Source organism: Physella acuta, unplaced genomic scaffold (genome assembly GCF_028476545.2).
Source record: "Physella acuta isolate Inbredline_101_S28 unplaced genomic scaffold, ASM2847654v3 ptg000178l, whole genome shotgun sequence".
NCBI lineage: Eukaryota > Metazoa > Mollusca > Gastropoda > Physidae > Physella > Physella acuta.
Window position 1 is genome coordinate 3514 of NW_026731697.1, and position 18092 is coordinate 21605.

Sequence of the window (18092 nt, forward strand, 5' to 3'; positions counted from 1 at the left end):
TGTAAGCCGAATTTCCCCGATACCTGACAATGTAAGCAGAATGTGTCCCTAACCTCACAATGTAAGCGCTGATGTAACCAACGGTCCACCATTAGAATTGACAGCGTGAAGCACTCGGATCTACGTACAAATTTTGTTGGACTGGAATATTTGACTGGTAGGAAAGTTAAAGAAAGTAATGGAGGATGTTGCGGCACTTCTATCATGTTATATTCTCACATGGGTTTTTGATTTTAAAAAACAATACAATTAATAGTTTAGAAATCAAACAGAACATCCTATTTAATTTTTTAAAATCTTTCCATTCTCTGTTTCACCTTTTTTCTCCTCCTGTCAGGTATCTGAAAAGCCATTTCCCACAATCCACTTAATGGAATTCTCTCTCTCAGGTCCACGAAGAGGTGGGCGGCAAGGTCAAGGCCTACTGGTGCATCAAGGACTGGGACTCGACCCTGTACAGCCGCCTGTACGAGACCTACATGCTGTGGCTCATGTTGATACTGCCCCTGGTCATCATGACCTTCGCTTACGTCAGCATCATCAGGGAGTTGTGGACTATGGCCAGTCTTAGGTCCAGCATGACAAGGTGACAATAGTACTGTTTGGGTCTCAATATGACCCAGGTGACCATACAACTGTTTGACCTGGGTCATAATATGACTTTTTTACTGTCTCGATATAGCCTGCTATAAATATAGTGATAAAACCGTTTTACTTGTCTCAATAGGGCCAGGTGGAAATACAAAGATTTATTGATAGTACAAGCTTTTACTTGGGTCAATATGTCATGTAGTTTGTGGTCAATTCATCTTACTCATCCTCAGAGGCGTAGGCAGGAGGGGAGGGCGGGGGTGCGGACCGCACCGGGTGACACCATTTAGGGGGGTGACACCAAGGCTATAAATAGCAAAATATATAGAGAAAAATTTGAGGGGGGGGTGCAAATCGAAAGTTTGAGGGGGGGTGCAAATCGAAAATTTGAAAGTTTGTCCCCGGGAAGGGTCGCTACGCCCCTGGGGTTGACACCATTAAGTGCCGCACCGGGTGACACCCGACCTAGCTACGCCACTGCTCATCCTATTTCTAATGCAGCTATTTCTTTCAAGTTTCCAATTCAAATGTAATTCTAATGAGAACGCACTAATATTTAAATGTTAAATTTAATAAGATTTAAATTAGTCATTGAAAAAAATAGTTTAAAATTTACTACATTCAAACGTTCAATTTTAAGAAGTATGGATACTGAGTAGTCAAGTGAACTGTGCTCACGGATGTTTACAAACTAGCAGCCGGCCAGACTATTAAGGGGCGGGTAAAGACACATGACCCGGGAAATTTAAACTCTTTTTAAAAGACATTGATTAGTTTACAAATTGTCAGCAGTGTTTTTAAAACATCAGTGTTTATTAAAACTAGACTGTTTTTGTATTATTTTTTTTTACAAAGTGGGCGTATTTGTTGTTGCTTAAGAAAACTAATCAGAATTTAAAAACAGACACAAAATTGGGTTGTTGTTTTTTCTCGTTGCCACTAATAATGTAATTTAACTCAAAACAGGTCTAGACATGTGTTGACTTTCAAAAGCAACATTTAAACATATACCGTGCCCTCCCCACTCACGCCAATGGTAGCTAATAAAACTAAAATAGAAAACAGTTTATAAAAAGCTAATCAAAGTTAAGTGTGTGTTTTATAATTACCGTTTTACACTTTCATGAATTAAGTATTAATAATAAATTGTATGTTTTAAAAATATTTGTTTTTTAATTTTAAAAATGGAATACAAATTTCGAAAATGGCTTTCGAGGAACATCCGTAATATCCGTAAAATCAATTATCAGTTTAAAAAATTGAAGGAATCCCATGCATTATGTATTGTCAAGTGCACCATCATGGCGCATCAATGATGTTAAAATGTGTGGGTTCAAGCTTTATAAGCTCTCAGTGGTCACTCGATGTTATATTTGTTACATGTATCATTCCGACAGGGGTTATTCGGTGTTATATTTGTTACATGTATCATTCCGACAGGAGTTACTCGGTGTTATATTTGTTACATGTATCATTCCGACAGGAGTTATTCGGTGTTATATCTGTTACATGTATCATTCCGACAGGAGTTACTCGGTGTTATATTTGTTACATGTATCATTCCGACAGGGGTTATGTTATAAAGAGAAGCAGTCAAAACTCCACCAACGGTCAATATGGCGGAGTGGCGAACAGTGGATGGTCAGGCAACAGGCTGGGGTTCACCTTTAGGTAGGTCATCTGGGTTCACCTTCAGGTAGGTCATCTGGGTTCACCTTCAGGTAGGTCATCTGGGTTCACCTTCAGGTAGGTCATCTGGGTCCACCTTCAGGTAGGTCATCTGGGTTCACCTTCAGGTAGGTCATCTGGGTTCACCTTCAGGTAGGTCATCTGGGTCCACCTTCAGGTAGGTCATATGGGTTCACCTTCAGGTAGGTCATCTGGGTTCACCTTCAGGTAGGTCATCGGGGTTCACCTTCAGGTAGGTCATCTGGGTCCACCTTCAGGTAGGTCATATGGGTTCACCTTCAGGTAGGTCATATGGGTTCACCTTCAGGTAGGTCATCTGGGTTCACCTTCAGGTAGGTCATCTGGGTTCACCTTCAGGTAGGTCATCTGGGTTCACCTTCAGGTAGGTCATATGGGTTCACCTTCAGGTAGGTCATCTGGGTTCACCTTCAGGTAGGTCATCTGGGTTCAGGTAGGTCATATGGGTTCACCTTCAGGTAGGTCATCTGGGTTCACCTTCAGGTAGGTCATCTGGGTTCACCTTCAGGTAGGTCATCTGGGTTCACCTTCAGGTAGGTCGCCTCACTTTGATCTGGTGCGATTCCTTGAGTTTCTTATTTAAATTCTATTTTTTAATTTTGTTTTCAAGTTTTTTTACCTATGTTATAACCGACTCAATGCTCTACACAACTGACCAAGTCATGTCCACACGACTTACCAAGTCATGTCTATACGACTGACCATTATGTCCCCACACAACTGACCATAGGCTGAAGTCATGTCCACACGACTGACCAAGTCATGTCCACACGACTGACCAAGTCATGTCCACACGACTGACCAAGTCATGTCCACACGACTGACCAAGTCATGTCCACACGACTGACAAAGTCATGTCCACACGACTGACCAAGTCATGTCCACACGACTGACAAAGTCATGTTCACACGACTGACCAAGTCATGTTCACACGACTGACCAAGTCATGTCCACTCGACTGACCAACTACGACTAACCAAGTCATATCCACACAACTAACCAAGTCATGTCCACACGACTGACCAAGTCATGTCCACACACGACTGACCAAGTCATGTCCACACGACTGACCAAGTCATGTCCACACGACTGACCAACATAACCAAGTCATATCCACACGACTGGCCAAGTCATGTCCACACACGACTAACCAAGTCATGTCAACACGACTGACCAAGTCATGTCCACTCGACTGACCAACTACGACTAACCAAGTCATATCCACACAACTAACCAAGTCATGTCCACACGACTGACCAAGTCATGTCCACACAACTGACCAAGTGATATCCTACACGACTGACCAAGTCATGTCCACACGACTGACCAAGTCATGTCCACACGACTGACCATCTACGACTGACCAAGTCATGTCCACACGACTGACCAAGTCATGTCCACACAACTGACCAAGTCATGTCCACACGACTGACCAAGTCATGTCCACACAACTGACCAAGTCATGTCCACACAACTGACCAAGTCATGTCCAACACGACTGACCAAGTCATGTCCACACGACTGACCAAGTCATGTCCACACGACTGACCAAGTCATGTCCACACGACTGACCAAGTCATGTCCACACGACTGACCAAGTCATGTCCACACGACTGACCAAGTCATGTCCACACGACTGACCAAGTCATGTCCACACGACTGACCAAGTCATGTCCACACGACTGACCAAGTCATGTCCACACGACTGACCAAGTCATGTCCACACGACTGACCACAGCATGACAATAAAACTGACCATAAGTTGAAGTCATGTCCACATGACTGACCAAGTCATGTCCACACGACTGACCACAGCATGACAATAAAACTGACCATAAGTTGAAGTCATGTCCACATGACTGACCAAGTCATGTCCACACGACTGACCAAGTCACATCTGTGTCCAACATCTCCAGGAGCAGCAAGGCCCCCGGAAGTTCCAGCCACTCCTCCCCCATGTCCAGCCCAGGCCGCCACAGCGAGCGGTCCCCCGTCTTCCGGTCCAAAGCTCCGGCCAATGACGGTGATGACGACAAGACCAAGAAACAGGTCATTAGATACAAGGGGGATAATTAACTCGTCATATAGGGGAGATAACTGGGTTCTCATAACTTTTATTCTTTATAAATATACGCAGCTTATATAAACTATTTTTTTTATAAACGAAATTTTAAGAATCAACTGTAATAAAATACACAAATAGTCGTCTTTTATAAGATCTCAATAAATTGTACATCGGTACGTCTAGAAAACTGAATTATTTGACAACATGTTGGTTTAAAGTCGTCTGTTGAAAGCGAATGACAGGTGAATGACAGTCTGTGCGACTGTTCTGTCTCGTATAAGGTAGTGACCGGTTCAAGATTTTACTCATTAGCCAGGCTGACTGGACCAGGGTTAGGAATCGATCCTTTCTCTCACCCATGGTACCCGACAGGCTTAATGGTGTAGACCCACATGCCCCTAGTGATGATATAGCAACATGGCCAAAGTGATGATATAGACCCACATGACCCTAGGATGATATAGACCCAAATGGCCCAATCAATTGGTGATATAGACCCATATGCCCCTGGTGATGATATAGACCCACATGCCCCTAGTGATGATATAGACCCACATGACCCTAGTGATGATATAGACCCACACGACCTTGGTGATGATATAGACCCACAAGGCCCTATCGAATTATGAGACCGCTTATCGCACTGAATAAATCGCTCCACGCACGCTACTACACTCATACCGAACGATTTTGCATAGCATTCATCTCGTTCATAATTCCCCATCAATTGACTGGACCATGATAAATAAACAGTAGCCGCCACTAGCTCAGGACACCACATCATTCACATCTCCGTGGGTTCACAACTTCTCACATACTAGACTTAAATGTTGTCTGGGGGTTTGTCATTGATAGATTCAAAAAGGTTTAACAAGATAAAGGTGGATTTACCTTTCTTCGCGCATTTCGACTGTAGGCCCTACATCACATACCAAAATACTTTAATAGTGCGGCTTTGTATAATGTGTTGTTGTTGTTTTTTCTGTCTGTTCTAAATAGGTCAGTTTTCGTTTATTTCAAATTCTTTCTTAACAACTACCTACAACTTGTGAATTTCGGCCAAATCAAATTTAGATTAGTTTTCACGGTTGGCCGAACACTCGTTAGATATCACCTCGCGTGCGGGATAAATCCGGCATTCTTTTCACGGACTGGAGACCTCGCTTTTAAGCCTCGGACTGCGAGCCGGTTCATGCTAGCCGGTTCCGGCTTCACGGAGATTATCTCACATCCGTCTGGGAATAGACCTTTGGAAGTTTTCGTGTACTTATTTCTGCTCGCTCGGTGAAGCGGGAAATAAAATTGGAAAAATTTGATAAAGTCATCTTTAGGTGCATTCATGTGAAAACACATCAGCCATTTTAATCTGCTCATTTATAGGTTGTATATATATATATACATATATATATATATATATATATATATATATATATATATATATATATATATATATATATATATATATATATATATATATATATATATATATATGTGTGTGTGTGTGTGTGTGTGTGTGTAATGTGTTTACATTTTCCCGAATGGGCACTTGCCCGAATGGTACAAACGCCCGAAAGCCACTTGCCCGAAGCCCTTTTGTCCCATTTGGGTGTTTGTCGCATTCGGGCAAGCGTTCATTCGGAAAAACGGCCTGGCTACCGGCATTCGGGCAAGTGTCTTTCCGGAATATGTCTTAGACCTATAAATACATCCACATGTTTCTATAATGTGATTAGTTTCTCTATCAATCAATTGCTAACGTTTAAACTTGACCCCACCCAGGTGATAAAAATGCTGGTCGCTGTCATCGTCGTCTTCATCGTCTGCTGGGCCCCCATCCTCATCAGCAACGCCCTGACCGCCTTCGGCTACCTCCACCCCCTGAACTACGGCTACCTGAAGCCCATGAGGCAAGCCTTCTACGTCCTCGCCTACTGCAACTCCTGCATCAACCCCGTCATCTACGGCTTCATGTCCAAACATTTCCGCAGCACGTTCTACCACGCGCTCTGCACGTGCTTGAAGTCGCCGCGCAACACGAGATCCCGCGTGCTCTTCCGGCAGACATCTTGGCAGAGCCGGTCCACCAACATCCGGGAACTGGGCGACCTGGAGCTGACGTCAGTGGAGGTCACGGGGTGCGGAGCGTGCTCCCCAAGTCAGGTGTAGGCACAGCTTTACGTGAGCGTGCTCCCTAAATCAAATGTTCCTATCATGCGTGCTCCTCAAGTCAGCTGTACTGACTCCCTAAATCAAATGTCACCATTACTAGTGCGGGGCGTGCTCCCCAAGCCAGGTGTAGGCACATCTTTACACGAGCGTGCTGCCTAAATCAAATGTTTCTATCGTGCGTGCTCCTCAAGTCAGCTGTAGCCACAACTTATTGCAAGCGTGCCCCCTAAGTCGGCTTTACCCATCACTTTTAATGTAGGGTGTGCAGCCTTATGCTTTGTGGGGCGTCATTTTGATATGCTTGTTAAAAAAAGTACTGGGAAAGAAACTACCCTAGTAACTGATAAGAATGTTACGGTCTAATGGCGGGGGTAATGCCCTGATCAACTGTTACCAAAGGTGTAGAATGGAGTTTGCCTTCCCCACCCCCCCCCCCCCCCCCACCCCCAATCATGTTGTAACAATAGTACTAAGACGGGATGTGAAGTGGGACCACAAGACTCTATACTGGTTTATAGCGATGTTACTGAGAGGGGTTGTAAGCCCAACCCTAATAGTTTGATACAAAATATACTGTGGTGGGTTTGGGTGCGAAGTTTGAAACAACATAATTATGATTTTCAATGAGAACTAGTTAGTAGTTTCGTACATAAAGCCTTAACTGGTGGAGCATTCCCTGAACCAGGACTTACAGCGAGATATAGGTACACATTAATATGGCTTTTGTGTACAGGCCAACACTTATAAAAATAATACGTGTGTTCATACGTATGCTGTCACGTACACTGTGTGTGTATATAGCAACACATAAATCACGTCAGCTTTATGGGACGCATGTGGAAGCTAGCACACATAAAAATTCAAGTGTGTACGATCTGCCAGCACAGTAAATATGACACATGTAAATAATGAAAGTTACTATGCTGTCATTGTTCAATATGAATTGTTGTGTAAACGTGTACACTGCATATTGGCGCGTACACACTATATTTCAGAACACATCAGAGTGAACATGTGTACAAGAGCTGGTCGACCACGTGACACTTGTAAATGTGTACATGTGAGAAAACATGTTCACATCTAATGGAGTTTGTGTACTAAATATCTGACCAGGTTGGCAGACGTCAACTCCGGTCACGATACAGCTAGCAGTGGAGGCGGGTGGGGGAGGGGTATTAGTGGTGTTAAACCCCCGTCCCAGTCCCCAACCCACCTACATGGATCTCCAAAATGACGGTTGTCACATTCAGATCCTCGCCATATCGTGCAGGTATCTGTCTTGATGCTTTCAATTTCTACATTTTTGAGGCAATAAAAACCACTATCGTACGTCCCTTAATTTTCTACCTTTTCACACACACTTTATATATATATATATATATATATATATATATATATATATATATATATATATATATATATATATATATATATATATATATATATATATATATATATATATATATATATATATATATATATATATATATATATATATATATATATATATATATATATATATATATATATATATATATATATATATATATATATATATATATATATATATATATATATATATATATATATATATATATATATATATATATATATATATATATATATATATATATATATATATATATATATATATATATATATATAATAGCAAGAGAGAGAGATATTTGGGAAATTGAAAACACCCTCCCACTCTCACCCCTACGACAAAATGCCTATGTCAATAGTCAATGCAGTTTTGTGTTTTGTGGAAAGTACACTTACCTATGGTTAACGTCTACACATTTCAAGCAAAGATTGCATGGTTAACAAGTACACATTTCAAGCAAAGATGTACATGGAAAGTGTGTACATATTTCAACGGATAATATATACACATAAAAAAACATTTTCTGATTTTTTTTTTCTTTTTAAACAGTCTTTTAAAAATTTGACATTTGAACTTTCATGTTTGTTTTTTATTTATTTTGAGTAAAAAATGCATTAAAATTGAAAAATAGCATTCTCTTACTTCGTGTTTGGCGTGATTTTAAGTTTGTTTAATTTAATTTAGGAAAAAGATAGTTTGACAAAGGGGTATACTAACAAGTAAATGAACACATAAGATATAAATTTTAAAAGTCCCATAACAATCAGTCAAAAATGCATTGTGTGCGATCACATAAGCATCAAATCCTATCGTAAAACTAAATTTGATTTGATGCTTTGGTTCCACCCAAGTTGTCCCATCAGTTTTTATTACTTTCCAATCACTAACAAACATACTGCATATTTTAACATAATTATCTTTTAAAAATCTATTTCCGTCTTGTTTAATGGTGATAGGAACTACCTTCCTAGTCACTTCTACAACATGCGTGTGTGATACGGACAGGTGAAGTAGAGTTTATCTTTTGACCTCGGTATATGATGTGGTCAGTATTATATTCAGCCAACCGTGACTTACCTTCACAGGAGTCAGGTGTTAGGGGTAGGCGTGACTAGGTCTAGTCTAACCCGAACTCTGTACTAAACCCTCGCGTGCTCTAACACTTGACCACATCAGCCCCCATCGACCCAACCCCACCCAATAGCGTCACCATCCCAGCTGAACCATTAACGGTAACCTTTTTTTAACACCACAATGGCCCTTCAAACAGGACAAAGCAGAAATCGGACATTGATTTTGTCTGTACCTAATTATCTGATAATCAATGGATTAAACAATTTAAAATCGATGTCGTCCTCTTCTTTGTTTGAACTCTGTTGTCTTTGTCTGTATGGTGTTGTCTTTGTTTGTATGGTGTCGCCTTTGTTCTAGAGTGCCTGTAATGTCTAATGGAGGGTAGTTGTATTTTATTTTTATTTATTTTTTATTGGATTTAATTTTTATGCCACGTGATTAAAATTAGGTTTTTTTGTAAAAGATCAACTTTGATTAAAAAATTATTTAAAACTGTGTTTGATTGATTGTTACCTTTGAAATACTGAAATGGTGATTTATTTTGCTATCGATACGGTGTGTAGTGCTAACATTTTACTGTGAGTAGTGATCACACTTTACGATGTGTAGATGTCACAGTTTATGGTGTGTAGTGGCCACACTTAGTGTGTAGTGGTCACAATTTACATGGTAGCAGTGACTAGGTGCTACCTGGTAGCAGTTGTCACACATGGTTGAACACCCCCTCCCCCCACCTCTACACAACAGCTGTATGATATGCTGTAATTACAGCCGGCTATTTCACGTCTTGACTAATAGTTACCAGCAATCCCAGCTCGTTTGTGTGTAGTTGGGGTCGTTAGTTACTCTCTCGGAACTAATGAAGTAGAGTTCACCTGTTTCTGTTACATGGACATTTAATGGGATAGTGAGGTTTGTATTATACCCAGCCATAATAGTTCACGATAATTCTAAATAGTTATTCAAGTTCTGTTTCGTTTACTTATAGTTGAATTATTTATTCCATATATCAACTTTCGCATCTAACTTTTAATAAAGCTCCCATGAAGTTCTAATGTAGTTATGTGTTGCTCACATTTAGTTCTATGACAGTTCCCCGATAGTTCCTAAGTTCCCATCACGTCCTAAAGCTTAGTCTACAGACAAAAGTACCAACGTTAGACAAAAGTACCAACATAATACAAACGTACCGACATGAGACAAAAGTACCAACGTTAGACAAAAGTACCAACATAATACAAACGTACCGACATGAGACAAAAGTACTACATTGCTCAGCGACATGTTTTTTTACTAACGTTCTCTTAAATTCAACGTATACAAAAATACCTTATGTTATCAAATAAAAAATACATCGTTAAATGAGAAAAGTTCTCTAAGTATGGGTATCATTTTATAGTTCACACCATCAACTTCAACAAGTTCAACTTGATATGGGATATCTAATTCAACTTGTCTAAATATAGCAGAACTAATCCATCATCTCTCATGAAGAGGGTTTGTTTAACCTACTTAAGAAATCCGGTCTTTAAAAAATAAACTTTGAAAGTAAAGAAACGAAACAAACCAACGCTCTATTCAATCTAAAAATAAACCCAATTAACGTTATAGGATGGTCAGATAACCACGATGAATGTATGCAGCGATCAATAGAAAGACAAAGAGCCCATGGTACAAAGAATTAAGGTCCAATTTTATTGAGCGGAGTTTGTTTGATGTTCTACGTTGTTGACACGATTGGAACTCTTTGTTTGTAGAAACCAAACTAATCTCACCGGTGACGTAGTAGATCGGTGAAATTTTTAAAGCCAGATTAAGCATTTGGAAAATTAATTGAATCTAGCCTCGTTTAACACCAAATTATACATCGAAATTAATTGGTTAATTTTTTCTACACTTGTAGCGTGGGGCTGACTTACCATAGATAATAGATTATTCAAAAATAATGTATACTTATTATTTATACTGAAAGTTCTAAAGTAGTCGCAGTGGTTGGTTTATTTTTTTTTTTTTTTTTATTGGGTTTTTTTTGTGTCATTTTTTAAAGGTTTGACTCTAGACATAAGTATTCATGTTTAGACCTAACAATCCATAGGCAGATGAAGTAGAGTTAATGTTTCTTGACCTTGGCATTTAAATGGAAAGTGTGGTCAGCACTATGCCCAGCCTCTTTTATTTTCCCCAGCGTAAATCAGATATCTACCAGAGCTGGGTGGACTCAGGGACACCCTACAGTCAGAGGCGTAGCTAGGGGAGGGCGGGTGAGCCTACTTGGGTCTACGGACGGTTTTCTATATTACTAGTGTGAAATGGGAAAAAAACTGTGATTGGTTGGAGGGGGGGACTTTTTTCACAGTGAATAAGAGGGGCGCAAAACTGATAGTTCGCCCTGGGCGCCGAAATTGGTTGCTGCAGCTCTCCCTACAGTCATAACTCCGAACCGAGATCCGAACTTGAGACCTACGGGCTAGCAGCTAAACTCTCTACCATTAGACGTAGTGTTTTAAAAGAGTATGTAGCTGTAGCGTCACAAGGCGGGGGGGGGGGTGCGGTACGACCAGGGTGACACAAATAAGGGGACGACACCAGCTCAAAACAATGACTGAAAAACCAATGATACATCCTGTTAGATTAATAAGATAGTAAGGGGTGAGGGGTGACACCAAAGCTGAATTTGTTGGAAGGAGGTGGTGACACCCTGAGTTACCCTACCGGGTGAAGCCCTACCCAATTGACGCCACTGTTGCCTGCAACTTTATGTTTAAGTTAGATAACACAAGCAACCCTATAAATAGAAACTGGTGTGGGCGTGATGTCTAGTTATAAAAATATGGACGTCACTAAAACCAGAAAAAAACTGCTCTGGAGTGACCACTTACTTTAAGCCTTAAAACGCCCCCTTTCTCCCACGCCTTGTGAACTGACCAATCGCCCACTGTAAGAAGCCTGTCCCAGAATTAACTTTTTGGCTCATTTATTTCCAATTCGTCAGAACATAGCGAGGTGTATTAAAAAGGACAGTTGTCAAGGAAACCATTTCTTTTTAAATTAACCTGATTTCTGCCAAGCGATTAGAATTAAACCAGGTCCCCTAACTCTTCCTACACGCCTTTCCCAAAGTGCTATGGAAGAAAAGGGCAGTTCCGACAGGTTTTCAGACTTCAAGTTTATTTCTATTCCAGCGCAGTAGGTAGCAGTAAAGTCCCCCTTTCGAATCTGGCGGTCCATAGATGAAGTAGAGTTAACCTGTTGCTGAGACCTCACATGTGACGGAATATTGTGGTCAGCTCTATGCCCAGCTGCCTTTACTTCGCCCAACATGATTCAGGTACTTATCAGAGCTGGGTGGACTCGTTAGCCACGGGAAATAAAATCATTCTTTATCAGACCTTTTAGCAAATCAGAGATAAGAAATAGGGACAAAGGGGATGGACAGCCATTAGTAAAAAGTACTGTAAAACAAAGCCACATCCCCTATCTCCTATTACGTCCCTTTAATTATGTAATCTAGTACTTTATTTCCCCTTTATGGGGTTATTGTGTAGGTTGAATTTTTTTTTAATAATCCACGTTTTGTTATTATAACAATAAAAAAATAATTTGAAAGATAGTAAGTATTTAAATTTAATACAAGTCCATGAAAATATTTATTTAAAAATAAAATGAAGAGTTATCAAAAAAAGTCAGCATTGCAGATGCTTTGATTGCCAATTGTCAATTTACGGCCTTTTATCTTTTGTTGAGTTTTAATAGAAACGAGTTTTCTATAACACTAAACATCCAATCTAAACGTCAGTAACCCTAAATTATAAATGATGTTGAACTCACTAAATATTTATAGGGGCATATCTAGTACTATCTTAAAATTTGTATCTGTCATAACCTCAAATAAAACAGTAACCGACCTTGACCTTACAAAATGCAAAGATCTAGTTGTATTTCTAATGTTTACCTGTCATGACATATATACATAGGTGAAGTACAGAATATATATATATAGGTTACCGGGATTTCGAATTTTTAACTGTAGTTCACATTTTTATTTGTAGTATTTAATGTGATTTGTCAACTCGTTTAAAACAATTATAGGAAAGGGTTTAGTACAAAACATCAGTTCAAAATACGTGTGGAAATACTTATATAGCATAGGGCGCGTAAGTTGATACAAATGTTTGTATAATAATTAGCACCCATCCTGGTATCGCCACTAACATTTTTATTCTTTTAGAAGTTTGGAAAAGAAAGGGATAGAACCCTAGTATTATCCACTGACTAATCGGTTTCTATTTGTTACCTACCTTTAATTACATCTCCATAAAAATTTTTGGCAAATTTATTTCTATCCAGAAAATATTTTTTATAAAAATCGCGAAGTTATTTAAAAATAAATCTTTATACAAAAAGATTTTTGTAGGCAAAGTATTGTTGCTCATACGGTAAGCCTGCATCACTTTAAGTTCTATATCAATCAGATTATGTGAGTTAATTTTAATAAATCCTAATTTGTTTCGTTTATTTTTCCAAATCAAAATAGCTATCAAAAATACGGCGGGCTTTCAATCTATGGTTAAGCTGTTTAAGAAGAACGCACAAAAACCAGGCCCATTTAACAAGTTATTATGGAGGTAAAAAAAAATTAGGCTGTTTGAGTTCGTGACTGCTAACAGTCTTCATGCTCAGGGGGGGGGGGGGGGAGGTCGAGGGGAGTGGTCATTCCCCCCCCCCCCACAACTATTCTTAAAAATAACACCGACGCGTAAATTTGATCAACTGATCAACTGCACACAACACACACACACACACACACATATATATATATATATATATATATATATATATATATATATATATATATATATATATATATATATATATATATATATATATATATATATATATATATATATATATATATATATATATATATATATATATATATATATATATATACATATATATCCCAACCATTCGTTTTTTATTGTCCTCCCTACGTGTGTATATCCTCTGTCTTAACTCTATCGCCTGCATAACATAAGTTTTCATGTGAGCCGATGTCACGTGGCGTGTTTTCACGTGCTGTTTTCTGCAACAGGTGGCAGCACGTGTCGACGATATGTTACAGCGGGAACTAGTCGATAAGGAAGCATCAATAGCTGGTCTAGACACAAGACAGCATCAATAGTTGGTCTAGACACAAGACAGCATCAATAGCTGGTCTAGACACAAGACAGCATCAATAGTTGGTCTAGACACAAAACAGCATCAATAGCTGGTCTAGACACAAGACAGCATCAATAGTTGGTCTAGACACAAGACAGCATCAATAGCTGGTCTAGACACAAGACAGCATCAATAGTTGGTCTAGACACAAGACAGCATCAATAGTTGGTCTAGACACAAGACAGCATCAATAGCTGGTCTAGACACAAGACAGCATCAATAGTTGGTCTAGACACAAGACAGCATCAATAGTTGGTCTAGACACAAGACAGCATCAATAGCTGGTCTAGACACAAGACAGCATCAATAGCTGGTCTAGACACAAACAGCATCAATAGCTGGTCTAGACACAAGACAGCATCAATAGTTGGTCTAGACACAAGACAGCATCAATAGTTGGTCTAGACACAAGACAGCATCAATAGTTGGTCTAGACACAAGACAGCATCAATAGTTGGTCTAGACACAAGACAGCATCAATAGTTGGTCTAGACACAAGACAGCATCAATAGATGGTCTAGACACAAGACAGCATCAATAGTTGGTCTAGACACAAGACAGCATCAATAGCTGGTCTAGACACAAGACAGCATCAATAGTTGGTCTAGACACAAGACAGCATCAATAGCTGGTCTAGACACAAGACAGCATCAATAGTTGGTCTAGACACAAGACAGCATCAATAGCTGGTCTAGACACAAGACATCATCAATAGTTGGTCTAGAGACAAGACAGCATCAATAGTTGGTCTAGACACAAGACAGCATTAATATTTGGTCTAGACACAAGACAGCATCAATAGCTGGTCTAGACACAAGACAGCATCAATAGATGGTCTAGACACAAGACAGCATCAATAGCTGGTCTAGACACAAGACAGCATCAATAGTTGGTCTAGACACAAGACAGCATCAATAGATGGTCTAGACACAAGACAGCATCAATAGCTGGTCTAGACACAAGACAGCATCAATAGTTGGTCTAGACACGAGACAGCATCAATAGTTGGTCTATACACAAGACAGCATCAATAGCTGGTCTAGACACAAGACAGCATCAATAGTTGGTCTAGACACAAGACAGCATCAATAGATGGTCTAGACACAAGACAGCATCAATAGCTGGTCTATACACAAGACAGCATCAATAGCTGGTCTAGACACAAGACAAATATGTTGGTTGGTCTAGACACAAGACAGCATCAATAGTTGGTCTAGACACAAGACAGCATCAATAGCTGGTCTAGACACAAGACACTATTAATAGCTGGTCTAGACACAAGACAGCATCAATAGTTGGTCTAGACACAAGACAGCATCAATAGTTGGTCTACACACAAGACAGCATCAATAGTTGGTCTATACACAAGACAGCATCAATAGTTGGTCTAGACACAAGACAGCATCAATAGATGGTCTAGACACAAGACAGCATCAATAGCTGGTCTAGACACAAGACAGCATCAATAGTTGGTCTAGACACGAGACAGCATCAATAGCTGGTCTATACACAAGACAGCATCAATAGTTGGTCTAGACACAAGACAGCATCAATAGTTGGTCTAGACACAAGACAGCATCAATAGTTGGTCTAGACACAAGACAGCATCAATAGCTGGTCTAGACACTAGACAGCATCAATAGCTGATCTAGACACAAGACAGCATCAATAGCTGGTCTAGACACAAGACAGCATCAATAGTTGGTCTATACACAAGACAGCATCAATAGATGGTCTAGACACAAGACAGCATCAATAGCTGGTCTATACACAAGACAGCATCAATAGCTGGTCTAGACACAAGACAAATATGTTGGTTGGTCTAGACACAAGACAGCATCAATAGTTGGTCTAGACACAAGACAGCATCAATAGCTGATCTAGACACAAGACAGCATCAATAGTTGGTCTAGACACATGTCTCGTTCCAGTTTTTCCGTTGAACGACCAGGCTGTTTAAGGGTCCAAAATTGCTTTATAAGCTTTTTGTTCATCTTGAATGTGGTTTTGTAAAAAAAAATATTTGAAAATATATCTACTAGTTTAACTACATCGTTGATTGTTCTGCAGTCACTAACCCACGTTGGTGCATAGAAAAAATTTAAGAACTCTACAAAGAGTCTGTTGCGAAAAATAGACAAACTTTCAAACGACATTAGTATAGTTCAATGGGGGGGGGGGGGGGGGGGAAGGGGAGGGACCCATAAAGCTCCTTTCAAATGGTCGAATGGGAGCCTAAAACACTTTCAATAGTCGAAAAATGGGGAAGGGGTGGCAATAACACTCCTTTCAATAGTCGAATAGAGACCAATAAAACTCTTTTAAATAGTCAAAGCAGGGCTGTTTGTGGAAAAAAATTTAGGGGGGGGAGAATTTTGAGGTCTCCGCTTTTAAAGTGGATACTCGGCTCAATTTTACCGTAATTGTACAAAAGATGACCGCTAGATGGTTTCTAAAAGAAACATAACTGGTCGAAATTACTTTAAAATTGAAGCTGTATTTACATTGCAGTTTGGTAAGGGAAATAATTATTGATGGTATCTGTCATATTCACGGTTATGTCCCTTGATACGTTCTGCGTTACCAACAATTAACAGTGTTGATTAGCGGCATATCAATGGCACGAGCTCAACAATGCGATTCTAAAACACAAAAACGTTTCATCGTGTAGGTGTGTAGGTTTGGCACACAGAGACATAGAGTGGGGGGGGGGTCAATAAAATGTTATTGCCAGTCCAATCACAGTGTAGTTATTGAAGGGATATGAGAAGTGCCGGGACAGATGGCGGTGACATCTGTTGTGAATTGATTGAACGCATGAGCAGTCCACGGTCTGAGGGGGGGGGGGGGAGAGAAATCTATAAGCTAGATGATATTTTAATTAAATTTTGATAACCATTGAGATGAGGTCTTGTTGGGGTATGTTGGGTTTTAAAATATGGGGGGGGGGGTCTAGGAATGTGAGTATTCATGAAAGGAACAGTGCATTATTAAAGGAATGCGTGTATGGAGGTGGGGGGGGGGTATCATTTTGTTAAAATGTGTTAAATGGAATTGAGGCGAATTATCGTTTTGTAAGAGTGTAAGAGTAACTTAAATTAATTTTTATGTTGTAACATTGCCCATACTTCCCTTTATTCTGTTTTCTTAGTGATGACCGCTATTTGTTTCAATACCTTTTTTTGCTATTGTTTCTAATAAATAATCAAGAATCAATATTCTTCAAAATAATGTGATTCCCATATTTTAATTTCAGTGTTATGTATTTTGTATCGTAATGCCTTGGATTCAATTGTACATTTCATTGGATTGTATTGTAATCGGATTGTACCAGATCGTGTTGCCTTAGATAGTATCGGGTTGTATTGTTCGGCTCCGTATCGAATTCCCTCGTATCGAAAGATGTCGTTTTGTTTAATATCGTGTCGTGTTTTTATCGTGTTATGAGAAGGTGGAGTTGGTGTGTACAGAGTGAAGAGTGGGGAGGGGATTGGAGGAGTTTCGGATTCGGAAGGGGGTGTCGGGGGTTGGGGAGTAGGTGTGTATATCACAGAGCACACTGTACATGAAAGTGAAAGTCTATCCATCATGTCCAGCAGACATTACATAATGTCATTAAAACAATAGAATTAGCAATGCATTGTCAAAATTCACCCTGTCCCTAGGCCACCCGGCTACTAGGCCACCCCGTCCCAAGGCCACCTTGTCACTAGGCCACCCAATCCCTAGGCCAGGCTATTCCCTATCAGTTGCATACAATACATAATGCAAACTACACTTCAAAAAGACAATTAGACTAAATGAAGCGATTGTTTTATTTGAAGCAGTTGGATTTTTAAAATATTGTATGTCAAGCTATAGCTGTAAACATATTGTATG

General features: G+C 39.7%; 1 protein-coding gene across 1 annotated transcript; it reads left to right on the top strand.

Moving 5' to 3' along the window:
* Positions 1–389: 389 nt before the first annotated feature.
* LOC131936439 (cholecystokinin receptor) lies at positions 390–6529 on the top strand (the record flags this gene model as incomplete). Its single annotated transcript, XM_059293417.1, has 4 exons — positions 390–586; positions 2161–2262; positions 4215–4347; positions 6143–6529. Coding segments are annotated over 4 exons (819 nt in total), but the record flags the coding sequence as incomplete, so codon positions are not given.
* Between the last annotated feature and the right edge of the window lie 11563 nt (positions 6530–18092).